The sequence below is a fragment of the Rhinolophus sinicus genome, chromosome 17, assembly GCF_057876585.1.
Source record: "Rhinolophus sinicus isolate RSI-liver-muscle chromosome 17, RSI-T2T, whole genome shotgun sequence".
NCBI classification, from domain to species: Eukaryota; Metazoa; Chordata; class Mammalia; order Chiroptera; family Rhinolophidae; genus Rhinolophus; species Rhinolophus sinicus.
Genome location: NC_142517.1, coordinates 25140291 through 25157682, shown reverse-complemented (window position 1 = coordinate 25157682; position 17392 = coordinate 25140291). Strand labels below are relative to the sequence as shown.

The 17392-nt window shown below is 36.7% G+C and overlaps 1 protein-coding gene across 1 annotated transcript in view; it reads left to right on the top strand.

The window, feature by feature from the left end:
• Positions 1–4115: 4115 nt before the first annotated feature.
• GPR149 (G protein-coupled receptor 149) overlaps positions 4116–17392 on the top strand; it is a 59524-nt gene continuing 46247 nt past the window's right edge. Inside the window, exons 1-3 of the mRNA XM_019731922.3 lie at positions 4116–5785; positions 6714–6906; positions 11752–12209. Coding sequence (XP_019587481.3) covers positions 4811–5785; positions 6714–6906; positions 11752–12209 — 1626 coding nt within the window. The 5' untranslated portion in view covers positions 4116–4810. The remainder of the gene's footprint in view (positions 5786–6713; positions 6907–11751; positions 12210–17392) is intronic.

Sequence of the window (17392 nt, the reverse complement as noted above, 5' to 3'; positions counted from 1 at the left end):
ATGACTATTAATAACAAACCTTATTTCTCTCTGTAGCTGTTCTACATTAACATACACACACACACACACACACACACACACGCAAATACCTCTAAATTTTTCTCTTTTCCAAGGAACAGGTTTTAAAAAAATCACAGAATTTCCCATTTGAGAGATGTCTGAAACAATCTCCACAAATATCAAGGAGGGTCTTTGTGTTGACAATGTATTTAACAGGTTTTCAAAGAATAGATTCATGAAGTTAGCCTCTTTGACTTGGAACCAAGTTAAACTGTGTCCTTATTATAGTTATTAGACAGTATTAAATATCATAGGTTTCTGATCAGACATTTAAAAAACAGCTAAATACATTGTCAAAGCAAAGATGCTCCTTGATATTTGTGGAGATTCTTTCAGAGGTCTCTCAAATGGGAAATTCTGCGATTTTTTTTAAAACCTGTTCCCTGGACAAGAGAAAAATTTGGAGTCGTTTGTGTGTGTGTGTGTGTGTGTGTGTGTGTGTGTGTGTGTGTATGTGATGATTTATTAGATCTTTCACTTAAGCTTTGATGATTAAGTTATTAAGAGTCTTAAACTGGCCTAGTCCTCTAACATGTTTTGGCTACATAACACTGTATTTATAGAAACAGAGAAATATAGTATCTTCATGATTAACTTTATCTGTGATGCTTTTTTTATTTTCATAAAACAAGACAAGACTGTTTCCATTTCATCCTTTGTTTATTTTCTTACTGCCAAAGCCCACATTGCTAGGGATGTTCTTTTGCCACATTCAACTAGAATTCTTTTATGTAGCTTCCTACTCTGAGGATTTTCAGATACAATGTAGACTTTGAAAGAAATGAATTGCCTACAGTCCTTTGCAAAGGTGTAATTACATAAAGGACTGCAAAACCTAAAAAGACTAATGAAATTATTGTCATGTAATTCACTGTGGGATTTTTTTTATAGTCTGTAATGCTACATTTGATATATATTTTAAAATTTAAAAAAAAGCAGCAGTAAGACAACAATAAATAAATCTTTACTTAAACGGTTCTGTCATAATCATAATTTCTATTTAAATTGATATAAATTTGTAATATTAAGGAATTTGAGGACAGAATTTTAAATAATTGAAGATACAATAATTGAAGCTTTATCATAAGTGAGACAGAGGAATGAGGCTCACTCACAAGAACTAAGTAAAAATTTTTTCTGGCACAGTCTTCTTAGAAATCTTTCTTCTTGGTTTTCTAAAAGTGGTCCTGGTTCTTTGAAAGGTATTTAGAGTGACTTTTTAAAATTATTATTAGAATGAGATTATGTGAAGGGAAGGCTTACAGCTTTCAAGAAACTCCTATGTATATAATATGTATATATTATATGTACACAAATACTCATATGTATATATTATATATATACATACTTGTGTATATATATTATATATGTAATATATGTATGTATTATAAAACATAAAGCTTGGTAAACAGTTGTCTACAAATTAAAATTTTGAAAAATGAGAAATTCCAAACATGCTTTCTGAGAAAGGAAAGCAGGAAAAACCTCTATGATTATTAACACCCATTAGGAGTGCTCCCAAACATGGGGTGCTAAGAACAGGTAACCGGAAGTTGTATCTGTTGTGATTCAGAATGCATGGGGTGGCCGGTTAGCTCAGCTGGTTAGAGCGTGGTGCTGATAACACCAAGGTTGTTGGGTCGATCCCTGCATGGGCCACTATGAGATGTGCCCTCCTTAAAAAAAAAAAAAAAAAATGCAGAGCCAGACTATGATTTTAAAATCTGGCTCCACCACTTCTGACCCACGTGTGGACAACAGTATACCTAACCATAACTGGATGAGCTAGGTTACGACCCAGTAAAAATGAACCCGCCCCTCAAGCTTAGTGACTTACACAATAACTTTTACTTCTCACTCATACAAAGCTACTATAGTGTCACACAGACCTCCAGGGCAACCATGATCCTTTAGTTGTCCCAACATTCCAGGCTTCTTGAATCTTATACCATCTTCATATAGATAAGGGCTTCCATGCCATCATAGAAAAAGAGAAAGCACAGAGAATCCAGGCATCAACTCTACAGGCTTCCACCTTTTATTTGATGACAATACTGGTTATTGTGAAGTAGGCAGAAAAGAAAATTAAGATAAAGTTAACCTGAGCTATTTAAAAATTATCAAATATATAGTAATGGAAGAAGAACTAACTCTGGGTGGTGAACACACAATGTGATATTTAGATGATATATTACAGAATTGTACACCTGAAACATGTAATTTTACTAAGCATTGTCACCCCCAATCAACTTTAATTAAAAAAATAAATAAAAATTATGTCGTCCAATTTTAGACCTTGAAAGGGACTAAATACAATCCAGTCAAGCCCCCTTATTTTACAGATGTGGAAACAGACACTCAGAGGAAGCACAGAACTTCTGCCTAAGGTTATACAGCCAACAACAATAGCAGAGTCTGGAGTCAAATGCTGATATCTCTCCTAGCTCTCAACTGGTCGCAATGTCACCACCAACCTCTGGACGTGTGCTAACACTGTTTTCTCTTCTGCCATATCCTAGAGACCAGGGCAACATAGTGGTTAGGTGTCCCTTTTACTTAATTTACATTTAATGGAAAACCCAGGAATGATGGTAATTATAGAAGAAATGTCCCTAGACCTCAAGTGGTATTGCAATGGCTATCATTTTCCATTCATTGTATTTTAACAATATGATACTTATTGTCCAACCCAACTGAAAATCCAGAATTAAACACCATAGTGAAGAACAACATTTTTGCTTATGGCAGGAAAGAATAAGATCTGAGAGACAGAATAGCATGCCACAGAACTTTGAAAATGGCCAAAAATAAGGTCTGTTCATCATTGTGTGCTTTCTGAAGCAGCCTTATTTTAAGATGAATTTACCCCCAGACCTTTCTTACTCCCGTCACACTGCAAGGTCTATTACTCTCCGTAGGGAGAACTAGAGTGCTGAGCTAGCTATCACAGGTGGTTTTGTTTCCATTTGCCAAGTAAAGGGGAAATCAAACGTGTCAAGATACTCCAAGCGCCTACTGTATTTATTGCAGGGTACGGCTGGCAGTGACTAAGACAATCACTGCCCACTTGAATAGATGTAGGTTCAAAATGTAGCTTCAGTTATCTCTAAAATGAAAGGACTGATCTGATCTCTGTTATCCCTTCCATTCATTTAGATCATCACCACATCAACCTTCTCCTTTCCCTTTCCCTGCTTCCATTCAGCTACTCCCCACCCCCCGCCCTTATACACACTCTGGTGGCAAGGTAGCCCACAGGCTCAACTAATGAGGGTGCTTTAGCGTAGGCAAAGAATCTGGGGAAATGGCTGACTGGAACTACTGCTGTCAGTTACTTCTTTGCTAAGCATCCAGCTTGCACAACTGACACTTTTTAAAATGAGTGCAGAGTGCAGTTATTCTACCCAACACCCCAAATACTCTGGCTAAAGATGTTTTTGTGGGGTAACCTCCTTTTTAGGCCCTATAGGTCAACTGACTTTCACAACGAGAAATCTTATTTATTCAAATGGTAGCTCGCTTAGGTGAACATTGACAAAAAATAGTTACATTCCTAAAACTAGGATGGCACTACCCAAAGATTCTGCAGAATTGTGTTTAGATGTAATGGGGACCATTAACGACATTCTTAAGTACTGTATACCGAGCGTGTCAAAAAAATGTATACACATGACTTGTATTCATTTTTTGTTCTCGGTATATATTAGTATAATTTTAATACAGTTTTTTCCTTTCTTAAAATCTGTATACATTTTTTTTGGTACCCTCTGTATATGTACATATATACACAGACATATATGTATGTATATTAAAGAAACAAATCCTATTCTTTTAAAAAAGGCATTGATGTGTTCCTCCTGTGGACTGTGAAAGAGGTCTAGATAAGCATAAAAGCAGCCCCTTAGTGGAGTGGCTTGGACCTCTCACAGATGGTATTTGTCATTCACATCAAACCTGAGCAAGGATTGGGCTGGTTTTAAATGTCAAAACCAAAGGGGAAGGCTTAGCAAGGACCTTGTTTCTTGTTTCAAAGCAGGCAGGCTGAGAAGATGTACATCGCGTCGCTCCTACACTGAACTCCCCTCCCTTTTGTTCCTGCTTCTCTCCTGCTTGGAGTTGACTCCTCCTTCCTGCAGCTCGGAGGATCACGGCTGATTGAAGAGCACAGCGGTTCAGAAGGGGAGCTGTGCTCTGCCTCTCTCATTCACTCTCATTCTCCCTCTGTCTCTCTGTCTCTCTCTCTGAACCTACACAGCTGAAACCTACCTGATAATCTCTCTGCCTTTGCATCCAGCTCTGGAAACAAACGCATCATTTTACTGCTCTTAAAAAGTGAATAGAGTTTGATTACCTGAAGCTACAAGCTGCTTTGCTCCATAAGAAGGACCCAAAAGGATCCAGGCATCATTGCTTTTCAAGCTACCTGAGGAGTTTTTGCTTTCATGCCTGAAACTTGATGGTTTCGGGAAGGAGCTTTTGGTTTGTTTTTTGTTTTGTTTTTGTTTTGTTTTTTAATTGCAGTGTTGGAAAATTTCTTGTTGATGCTTTCAATGGAACCCGATTTTTAAACATGGGTTCAGTCAGATTAAAGGAGACATGCCTGACCATTTCCTGCTGGACTGCCCGGGGGAACCTCTAGAGGGAAACTTGGTAGGAGAAAATGAGATCTGATTTGCAACTAACAGCCATGCTTTATTGTGAGAATATTTACAGGCTCGCTGAAAGGGAAATTGAGTATTGACCAAGGACAATGTCTGTATTTCCCAGTAATTTATCAACAAATGACTCTAGCCTATGGAAAGAAAATCATAATTCGACAGACCTTTTAAATCCTCCAGGACCTCTGAATATCTATCTTTTTTGCCTGACATGCTTCGTAACTCTTGCAGCCCTGGCAGGCAGCATTTACTCACTAGTTTCCCTGCTGAAAATGCAGCACAGAACTGTTGTGTCCATGCTTGTGGCTTCCTGGGCTGGGGATGACCTCATGAGCGTCCTCTCGGTGACCATCTTCCTGTTTCTGCAGTGGCCAGACGAGGTCCCTGGCTATTCCCAGTCTCTGTGCACCACCTCTGCCTTACTATATTTATGCCAGGGCCTCTCAAGCAACTTGAAGGCGTCTCTCCTAGTCTCCTACAACTTTTACACGATGCACAAGACTGGAGGGAGCCAGGCAGCCTCCGCAAGATCCGGCCAGGTGCTCTGCGTGGCGCTGACCGTGTGGGCAGCCAGTCTGCTGCTCTCGGCGCTCCCGCTGTGGGGCTGGGGCGCCTTCGTGCGCACGCCGTGGGGCTGCTTGGCAGACTGTTCCAGCTCCTACGTGCTGCTCCTCTTCGCTGTGTACACTTCGGCCTTCGGACTCCTTGCCGGCCTCTCAGTGCCGCTTACTCACCAGCTGCTGTGTTCGGAGGAGCCGCCGAGACTCTATGCCAACTACCAGGAAATTTCCCGCGGAGCTTCCACTCCCGGGACCCCTCCAACTGGGGAGAGAGCGCTCTCCCTGTGTCCAGATGACGCTGTGGGCCCTGCCCTGCGTTGCTCTGCCGGGTGCTCCCCGAGCTCGGACACTGTACTTGGACCGGGTCCTCTCGGGAGGGCCGGAGCCTGCAGGCGTGAGAACCGGGGGACTCTCTATGGCACCAGGAGTGTCACCGTGAGCATAGCGCAGAAGCGCTTCTCTTTGATCCTAGCGCTGACAAAAGTCATCCTTTGGCTGCCCATGATGGTAAAAGTGCAGTTGCTCACAGTGCGCGGGTGTGTGTGCCAGACAGTGTGATTGCGTGTTGGGACCAGCGTCCCTGGTTTGGAGAGTCACCAGGAGACGCGCAGTTAAGTTCGCTTCCAAATGTGTCTCCCACGGTTTTAGGGAAGCACTTGTAGGAAGGCAGTTGAAGGGTAGCGCTAACTGGCAGAGAAGCCTTTGCTAAGTGCTTCTCCTTTGAAAACTGAGGAGGGGGCGGGGAGCACTTTCAGGTGTTAGAGTCTTAGTTTTCCTAGCTCTGTCGGGGCCAAGGATGTTCTTTTCTCGTAGCAATATCTGGGAGTATTCAGAAAATAAGGTAGTTGCAAAAAGGGTGTTTGCACTCCCCAACTCCCCCAACCTTCTGTCACCCCCTTCTTTCTGCTCCATTCCTGCCTGTTAAGGATGCAAAGCCCCTCCACAGCAGGGAGAGCAGAGGCTCCATCAGAAGTAGAGAGAAGAGAGGGGACAAAGCATGATGAGGAATCCTAGTTGAGAGGAGGCAGGGTGGCACCCTACTATGACAGGCATGCTGGGACTGAGATGGGGGTTCCAGGGTATTTGGGGTACCAGGCTCAGGTTTCACAGACACCTGCCTGTTTGCCCCCTAAACTCCCCTACATTGAGGACCGTGCTTCGTTGGTGGAGACTTGAGCTGGCAGCAGGTACAGACCAGACACTCAAGAGTGGAAAACCCCAAAGTCATGTATGTCTGGAGCAGTGGGCCTCCTCCCAAGGGACCCCAGCGGTCCACTGCTCAAGCCGCGGTGCCAGCCCAGAAGCAGAGCTCTGGCTCTCAGGCAGCCAAGGGGACAGGAGAAGGGGGTTGGGGCAGCGTGCTTGTTTGGGGGAAAGGCCTGGGGAAGAGGAAAGTGAGATGCGGGGATATGTCTGAAGCTCTGTGACTTTGCAGATCCACATGGTGGTCCAGCATGTGGTGGGGTTTCAGAGCCTTCCCTTCGAGACACTCAGCTTCCTGCTAACCCTGCTGGCTACCACGGTGACCCCAGTGTTTGTCTTGTCGAAGCGCTGGACCCACTTGCCCTGTGGCTGCATCATCAACTGCAAGCAAGATGCACGTGCAGTAGCCTCCGGTGGGAAAACAAGTAAGTCCTCAACAGGGTGGCTGTCAGGAGCAATTTGCATATAGTCAAACACCAAAACGTGCTCTACAGAAAGAGTTGCCTGAGTAGGATGAAGAGTTCAAGGACAAATGTAAGTGGTAAAGAAATTATAGTGTGAAACAATTCTTAGCATGGTATTGAAGGAAGTTTTAAATGAGGCAGGTTTAAAACAACTCTGTGAAGTGCTGGTACATTGACTGATTATTTTAAGTAAGAAGGGAAGAGAAAATTTATTCAAAACAGCATGAAGTCAACAAATGCCCTTAGGCGTTCTAGCCACCATAGCTCTTAGCCCAGAGTAGAAAATAGATCCATCTTCCAAGTCTACATTAAGAAACCTGTATCTGAAAAAAGATGAACTCTCTAAAGAGTTAAAAACTCATTATATTATAGCCCATTATTATCTAATGGAAGAGTACAGAAAAGCATTGTCATTATTTTGCTGCTCGTATTCTTCCAGTGTTTTGGAAAGTTTTCAGAGAACGCCAGAAAAGTGCCTGGAAACAGTACCCAAACCAATTTTCAGTGTATGCCTTTGCCTTTAGAAAATACATATACACACAAAACAACCTGCCCCCACCCCAAGAGTTTGTCACTGTATGCTATATATGAATCTAGTCATGCTATTTACAGAAAACAAAAACAGAAAACAAGCAAACGAAACTGCTCTACTGAGTACACCTAGAATGGTAGTCAGTCGATTATAAAATCACTAGAGTGTAATTGTTCCCATATGGAGACAGGAAAGGTTGAGTAAAGGCCTGTATATTTTGACTCTGCCAGGAAGGAAACAGATATTATTTTGTCATTCCAGACAAAAGATAGGATGTTTTACCCTTTAATAAATCTAAGAATGCATGCCTGTACACTAAATTAACTGTTCCATTAATTGTCCTTTGCTCAGTATAAGGAAGCATATTATTCTTTACCAGAGAAGAAAGGGTAAATAAAAATAGTTCACATCAGACTATTTTAGGAGTATAAAACCTAGATAATATTAAAGTATATTCTGTAATCAATTATACAACAGGGTTATTTTATAAACATCTTATAACCATTTACATAGAGTCAGGAATTGGTCATTTTCCATGTATTGTTAACATTTAAAATTTAGTATGTCTAAATAGTTTTCACATGACAGAAGATTTTTAGTGTGTGTTAAGGGTGCCATAAAGTTTTATTGTTAATAAATGCCAAATGTCTTAAATAAAATAACCATAGAACTTAAAAAGAATTATGTGCTTATGGAGATTAATACCCAGAGCAACAGTGACAGAGAAAATTAATAATGAATCTTTTGGGGGCCACACAGAAGAACAAAGAGCTTACAAAAATCATTTATGAAACTGAAAGTGCTAACATTTTCTCCAACGTTAACCTTTTGCGACTAAATCAGTGAAGTAAGGACCGTGCTTCCTTGGTGGAGACTTGAGCTGGCAGCAGGTACAGACCAGACACTGTATTACAGCCCTGTATTACAGTATTTAAGAATCTGAAAGAGACCAAGAGTCTAGTGCCAGCAAAAACGAAGTCTTAGTGAAGTCATTTAGGGCAGTCATTTTAAGAAGTAATGGACACCCATATCAGAGCTGAAAATAAAGCAATGCAACAGACTTATCACAGCAAATGGTCTAGAAAGTACCCTGGTCATGTACTGCCAAGATTGAAGAGCCTGTGGTGGGCTACCAGAATCAAGAATCACATTCATATCTCATGTTTGAAATTGAAACCATGCTCATCAAGATCAAAATAATATGTATCCGCTAAAATGAGCATTTATCTTATTTGTAGTTTTAAGATTCAGGGAAGGTATTGAAATATGTAAGCATATAGAAAGAGGCATGGCTTCAAAAACAAAACGTTGGGAGAAACATTAGTTTAAATGCTTATAGTTCAAACGGCTCCATTCTCTTTTAAGATCTCAAGTTCTGAGATAGGGACATTCTTTTATAAGAATGATGTGTTTTCACTGTACGAGGACCCCTGCCCCATAAATTTTCCTGTTGGTAGGATGACAAAACAACATAAATTTGAAACTCTAAAGATGGCTCACCTTCGGGTAGGCAGGTGCTTGATCAGTTATAAAACTTTGATCTTTTAGGAATGTGGCACCAGGTTCACATTTAAGCTTTTCCTCCTTAACAAACTAAGATCCTTCCTTTACATTCTTTATTGGTGAACCACAGAAGCAAGAAAGGAAAAGTATTTTCCCTAACTCATATTTACCAGGTTCATTTTGCAGATATAAATATAATTCTACATCTCAGCTTCACTGAATGGAAACTGAGAGACATGCAACCAGAAAATGAATGTCAGTCATGAAAAATAATGCACAGCAATTATAATTCTCTCCTGTTTCCAACAATAATCTGTATTACTAGTGTCTCAAAACAATTGTTAGAAAATGATTTTATAAAGAGGTCTCAAGTGACAGACATATGAATTGGGTGTGGCTTTCGCTCATTTTGTTTGTATGACTTTTTTTAATTAGTTAAAATAAAATATTTTATATAAAAATCAGATTTTCAGTTTTCATTTTTTTGAATGAAAAATCAGAGTATCTCATGACATATTATCCTGGAGAATTATTTATTTTTCTAAGCGGATATAATTACTTATGTCTAACTTGTAATTAGCAAGATGTGATTGAAGCAAAAGACTAGAGCTAATCATGTTTTATCTATGAGTTTGTTTTTCAAAAGATACATTATATTTTTCATAAGTGTAGTACAGATTTCAAAAGATCCTAACTGTATTCTGATGGTCTTTAAGTTTCTTGTAAGTTATTAGTCAAACACTGTCAACTGTGTCATATTGTTCTAACCTATTATCTACATTAGTTATCTCAGTTGGAACTTACCTGTAGCATCACAGAAAGTCACTAACAATAAATGTTTCTATTGGTTAAACGTCACAATTAATATACACCCCCTAATTTAAAGACAGCACATCTTACACATTCTGCTTCTGTTAACATATTTCTCTCATGGATCTGATTAGTAGTAAAGCAATTTCACATAGAGGTTAATGACTCCAAATCTGGAATCAGTTAGCTTTAAATTCATAGCTCTTTAGTAGGTAAGTAATCTTAGGTAGGTTTCCTCTATCAGCCTCCATCTTCGCAGCCGTAAAGTAGGACTGATAAGCTGTTTATTATGTAGGGTTGTTGCTGTGTTAAGTGACATGACCTACGATATTCTATTTCCCCAGTCTATCTCAATTCCACTTTCTTCTCATAGCCTACCTCAGGCTGTCTCTTGCACCTCATGACATCTCCATTGATACATTTTGAACACTCCTTCAAAAACATTAGTCATTTTTGCTCTGTATATTTCATAGCTATAATATTCATCTAATAAAATATATAGCCACAGACATAAATTTTATTGTGCTATATGATAAAATTGGGATTCTATGACAGTTCGCTTAATGTTCCTAAATAGACTATTTGTCACTTTATATGGTTTTTAAAGAAAATGGAATGCCACCAATAATTAAAACAATATTTTGGCTTCTTCAGTCTTCATACCGGTAGAGTAAGTCGAAAGTCCTAATTCAATTTGACTGGACTATGTTATTAGAAAAAGTAAGTAGACCTATAAATGAGACAGTGTATAAAATGTTTACATTTGCCTCTACTTTTCTATTGTCTTTGAACAGAAATTCTTGTGTTCTGGCTCAAACAATGAATGTTTTGTCTCAAATAATGAATTGTACCTATAAATTCTAATTTTTTAGTCAGTAGAATTTGTTTGTAAATCTTCAGTTCTGGGAAATTCTAGTAATAAAATTACCATGTGAATGACAGTAAGATAGCGCAATGTCTTCTATAAAACACAGAAGTATCCAAGCAGAATTTTTTTTGAAAGAGCCATGTTTTGAAAGATGAAAACCAAAACATTAAATTGCATTTTGTCTTACATCTTGATATAACTTCATTCTTAATACATAAAAACTATCTGGTATCTAATGACATTTACATAAAAAAGTATCATGTTCTGTCACAATCTCACTTGCTATTCTACTAAGACTTTGTACCATACCCACCAAGTAGCAGCGTGAGAGTTAGGATACCATAATATTTCACTTGATTTAAACCATACAAAGTTTTATGTGTTGCAGCTAAACTTATATTCTACCTCCTCAGGTTTACAAACATGTTTTAAAGTGCTTCAGTTCACAGAAATATAAATCTGTTCAATTTTACAATTTATTTCAAATTTATTTGTATCAAAAATGTATCTGTTATTTTAAAAAGTTTCAAAACTGTATTGTATCAATGTCTAATTTTTAATGTAGGCATTTATAAACATAAATGTCAGGAATATTCTACATCAGAATATTTAAAGTAGTTATATCTGTTGACGATATTGTCAGCTGAATAACTCACATAATATTAAGAGTTACTTCATAATTAATTTCTACCAAAATAAAATTTATAAACAATACATTTTGTCCCTAAATAAAGAATGGTACAGATAATTGGTAGACTGGAAAAGCTAACACTAAAATTGAATGTAAATGAGAGTTTTATGGTTATATTTCTGTTATACAAATCTGCTTTGATGACTGCGTGATTCTTGGGATGGTACATATTTCAAGCCCCTCATTGTGCAAGTGAGAAAAATCAAGCCCAGAGTGAAAAGATGACTTGAATTTGCGAGGCACAATTGCTTTGCATAATGGACAAGAAGTAACGGAAGATAGCTTTTAAATTCATAGAAATCAGTTGAATGCACTTTCCTAATTTTATTTACAATGTATATATTCAACTGTTGTTTCTATCTACCTTCCTAACCATGGCTTTTTGTTTTTGTTTTTACTTAGCCAAGAGGCGAGCCTTTGAATTCAATCTATCATTTGAACGAAGTTATGGAATTTATAAAATAGCACATGAAGATTACTATGATGATGATGAAAATTCTACATCATTTCACCACCTCATGAACTATGAATGCAAAACTACAAAAGACTCTCTGAGAGCTGCTCATAATATCTTCAATGCCATAAAAGTGGAAATCAGCACCACACCCTCTCTGGATAGCTCCACACTAACAGGCATCAACAAATGCACAAGTACCGATATTACAGAGGCTAAACAGGATGCTCATAATGAAAAGGGCATGGATCCACTGCTCCTTAAAAAAACAGAAGGTGATATTCACTATGAAGAAACCACCTTTTTGGAAGGACCAGAAAGAAGACTTTCTCATGAGGAGAGTCAGAAACCAGACCTTTCAGACTGGGAATGGTGTAGGAGTAAATCAGAGAGAACCCCTCGTCAGGTACAGTAAAGATTGTTCTTCCTGTAAAATTAAAAGTGAGACCAACTGTGACAGGCATGAAAAAACTATCAGTTGCTTATTTCATTCAATCAAGTCCAAGGCTAATTACATTGGCCTCAAGTAATTTCCATAATACTAAATTTTATTTCAAGGTGTCTTTTGAAGCACTTTTTAATTTTTTAAATCATTTCTACATTTTCACTCAAAATCTTTGTTTTGGCATTGGCCCAGCTAAATAGGCTCTTTGAGAATGGGAGGGAATTCTAGTTTCAATTCAAGTAATCTGTGTAAATTCAGAGTAGACCTTCAGAACTTGTTTCAAATTAGTAAGCTTGTAGGTTGTATTTTTCCTTCACCCAAAGAGTTCACTACGAGTCCCCAAGAGAAGTTTTTCTATTTTTTTCTTTTTTACTGTGATGATAAATATTTATACAGCTAGTGGTGAGGAGGATAGTCCTGCTGCAACTATACTAGACAGCGTGCCTGTTAATTTTGCTAGGACTAGTCTTTCGAGTACTCAGCAAGGAAAAACAAAGTTCTATTCCAGAATACACTCAAGTGAGTCCTTGCAAGCCCTGATGAATGTTCCATCCCTTTAAAGATCAAAGAATGGTTTTATAAACATGAAAGAATGCACACCTTAATTTTATGCCATTCTCTCCTAGATTCTGGCCTGCCTAGAATGAAGGAAACTTCTTATTTCATTAAAATTACAGTGTGATATTGATATGAGATTGTTCTTTCCTCTAAAGTCTTATATCTGGCAATTAAATTTGCTCTTGCTTTCCACACTATTGATTTACTTGGAAGAGAAGCCTTTTCTACATGATTTAAATGGAAATCAAAGTCCACTTGCACTTCGTCTCTGGAATCAAAACCATAATTCTAGAAATATCTACTAGAGATAATGCATTCATTATATGACCACATAACAGCAATTATGAATATGAGCAGAGTAATCTGAGATTTCCATTATTATTATTTAAAACTACTAGTCTTAGTCTGATAACACCATTTTAAAAGTTGGATAATAAAACAAAATATACAATATAGTATATTATTAAAGTAATAATTCATATCGTTTAGTGATTAGGTATCTCAGAAAAACATCACTAAATTACTTGCCATAAACTGAAAAATACAGTGAAATGATTGTGTCCTGTTATGATTTACAGGACAAAATGCTCTGTATTTTTAGAACCATATGGTACCCTACCTAAGAGGGTAACCTCTATAATTTCACCATTAATTTGTTCCTGAATAATCTAAACCTCTTGGCTTTCTCACACTGAAAAATTGTTAATATTCATGATGAGGCGTGTGTGTGTGTGTGTGTGTGTGTGTGTGTGTGTGCATCTCAATAACTTGCAACTATCTACTATTCTACTGCTCTATCCCATCTTCATGCCTACCCCAGAGGGATTACAGATATCTTGAATCTTGCTCATGCTTTTTTGTTTTGTTGTTTTATCACAAATGAATATGCTTCTATCACAATACATTGCTTAGTTTTGCTTATTTTTGAGCTTTCTAAAGAGGATATCCTACAGTACCTAGGCTTGTGGGACATGCTTTTTTCCCATTGAACATTATTTTAAATGACTGTTGTCTTATATATTTTGTCAAAACATTGGGAATTATTATCTAAAATATCACAACGTATTGCCCTCATTTAAACGTCTTGGTTGTAGTTTGGAAAGCACAATCAATTAACTACACCTAGAAACACATGAAAGGATCAGACACTGTTTACATATAAGTACATAGTCCTATGGAAATGAAGAAGTACAATTTACCCATAACCTCTGTAAATCAAAAAAAAATAAAATGATATGTGAAAAGCACAAAAGTTTGATCAATCCAGATATCTTTTAACTACAAAAATTTGCTTATTGAGTATTAATATTTTAACATCTGTGAAGAGCAAGTAGTTCAGGGAACTGATCTAAAATGGTTGTTGTGAAAAAACGATTAGTAAAAAATAGACAATGTAATATTCAGGAAAGGTAAAGATTTTATTTTCAGAGACTAATTGAAATTAAATAAAATGCTATTATAAATTTAAAAACAACAGTAAGAAATCCTTCAGCCACAGGCTGATGTTATGATACGATTTTCCCTTTGCAAACTTGCCTATGAACTTTAAGGTTCACATTCTAACCAAAACACCCTTAGGCTTGAGAAGCTTACGAGAACTTTTTCTATGACCCAAAACAGGTTTTGGGTCATACTCTATTCTTTACCAGCAGATATTAATATTTCACGCGAGTAGATGGGACTGGGAAAGCACATTCATTTCATCCTTTTCTCCTAAGTCCTATTTTGCTCTGAAAGCAATGTTAACTCACGTATCTTATAGTGCTACTGTAACTATAGGAATTGCAGTTACTGTATGAAAACACCATCTCTTGATTTTCAATGGTTGTACTTTCAAACATGTAGGCTCAGTTTATCAGATCATATCTAATGAGACGACATTGAATAGTGTGTGCTCTTTGTTCTTAGGCTTGAAAAAAGCAGGTTCGATTTAAAACATATTTAGTGAGCCTTACTTTATTTTTATAATACATGTTGCTTAATTTTTTCATTAGAGCATATTAGTCAACAAATTCTCAGTATATCTTGTTGAAAATCCTGGTAGGAGTGAGCGTGTTAGATCAAGGTTCAAGTGTAATGAACATGGTAGTAGAATGGCTTAAACACGTTTTAATGTGACTTAATAAAATTTATCAGAGTTGAGAGTGTTTGTAAGATTGAAATTCAGTGTTAAACTTAACCACACAATCACGTCTCTTTGGACCCCCCAGGAGGTAGAATGCTCAGCAGTTCACTATTAAAATGCTCAGAAAAAATAGCCAGAAATGTCAGAGTTTTTCAGTTACAAAGTTTTAATGTGGTAGCCATGGTGTGACTGTTCCTCAAATGCAATAATGATTTTCCAGAATCCGAACGTTTTGCCATCTATGAATAAAGACAACTGGATTTATAAAATAATTTAATGACTTGTGGGTGATCACTCTAATTTTCTTTTTTCTTTACTTTCTTTTTTTTTTTAAATTTTCTCTTTTAATTATAAGTTCATCGAATTACCCATGGGTTCCATTCTCTTGTCTTTTAAGTAGTGTCTTAGAGTTCTAGAGACTCATTCATTATTATAAATCGGAAACAAAGATATGCTGCAACTATGCCACTTAATCCCATTTATAATCCTATCATCACAGCATCTAAAAAATGAAAGGTCCTCCACTATGGCAGGAGAATATAGAAAAACAGATATTGAAACAATCCTCAAATGAGAGACAAAGGAAGGGGAAGTGATTGCATTTGACTAGCTACACGAATCACTTAGCATAAGGTAGACTAAGCCAACAAGAATTAACAATAATGTCACCTGAGAAACAAAGAAATTTTATTTTCACTTTAAGGAAAATGTGTTAACTATCTAAAAATAGTTTTACAAATTAAAGTTGTGTTGTTTGCTAAGAGTTCAGCAGCAACAGTGATTTCTATAATCTTTTAAAAATATTATTATTTCTCTTAGCAATTTTCATAGAAACATACGAAACTCAAAAGTTGAACTAGACTATGCTGGGTTCTTTAGATCAATGAGCAAATACCATGTTTCACCAAAATTAAGACCTAGCCGGAGAATCAGCTCTAATGCTTAAATTATTATAAGCTTAATTAATAATAATTAGCTTATAATTAAGTTAATAATAATTAGCTTAAATTAATATAAAACCCGGTTTTATTTTACTATAAGACCAGGTATAATATAATATAATATAATATAATATAATATAATATAATATAATATAATATAATATAATATAATATAATACCAGTTCTTACATTAATTTTTGCTCTAAAAGAGCTGACTGTCCAGCTAGATCTTATTATCGGGGAAACACAGTAAGTCAAATGGGGATCTTGTTAAAACGTAGATTGGGATAGAGTAGAACTGAGGTAGGGTCCAAGATTCTGTGCTTCTAACAAAACCCTGATGCAAAATAATAAAAATCCCATACCAGACTTACAGAAACAGAAACCCACAGTTGGTTCAGATGCAAACCTAAGAAATACTGCTTTAGTGTCTAATGACTAGGAGATGGATATTTTAAAGAGCAAGGCTAAATTTGCTCCCAAAAGTGAAACAAGACTAGAAAAAAAAATCATATATTTCTTTCCTCTCCCTAAAAAAATATGCATCTTCTCTTTTCATTAGAAAAAAAATCTATTAAAACATTAAATCAGACATATGATGTGTTTCCTGTGATGTTGTTACCGTGAAAATGCTTAAACCTCTTCATTGAGTGATTTTTAACTGAAGTGACCATAGGAGAAAAAGTCATTCACCACATTTGTAGCCACAAATCATCCTAATACAGATGATTGTCACAAGTACAGATATTTTATATTTGGCTACATCCATTTGTCTGGAGTGGTTCGTTCATTACTCACTGTTCAGAGACCTGAAAAATTGTTACATTGCTTTCTTTTTAAAAACACTTAAAACCCTTATTATTTTATGATTATAAATTAATATAATTATTTTTGAAAATTTAGAAATGTCTGATTAGCAAAGAAAAAATACATACTTCCAATCACCCAGAGTCAACCACTGTTTATGTTTTATCATATAAAACTTCAGGCTCTTTCCTTTACATGTATTTTTACTTTTAACAAAAATGGATCCTATTGCATGTACTATTTAGAAATCTGCTTTTCTCCACTTAAGAATATAATTTTCACCTGATTTAAATTGTTAGAGTCCTTTGTGTGAATATACGATATAGTTTAGAACGGCTATTTGAAGTACGGCTGAAAACTCATCCATAAATGCAAATTTGTTCACAAGTATTTAAAGTCTTGGAAGTTGAAGCTAAGGGAAATGAAATACAAACTAATTCAAACACCTCATAACACACTTTGTGAACCTCACAGCATGTATCTTTTACTGAAATGAAGTAAAAGTGAACTGTCTAACTCTTCACTTTCAAGGGGATTATTCAAGGGGATTAGCCTGGCATCAAAGCTTGTGTGGAAAGCTATAATTCACCTTTTAAGCTAATAATTCTGTTAACATTCTTTTAAAAAATCCTCACAGTTTAAGAAAACCTTAAAGGCTACATATAGAACTTAGTTATGCCTTGAATGTCTTCCACAACCTCCTGTTGAGTGAC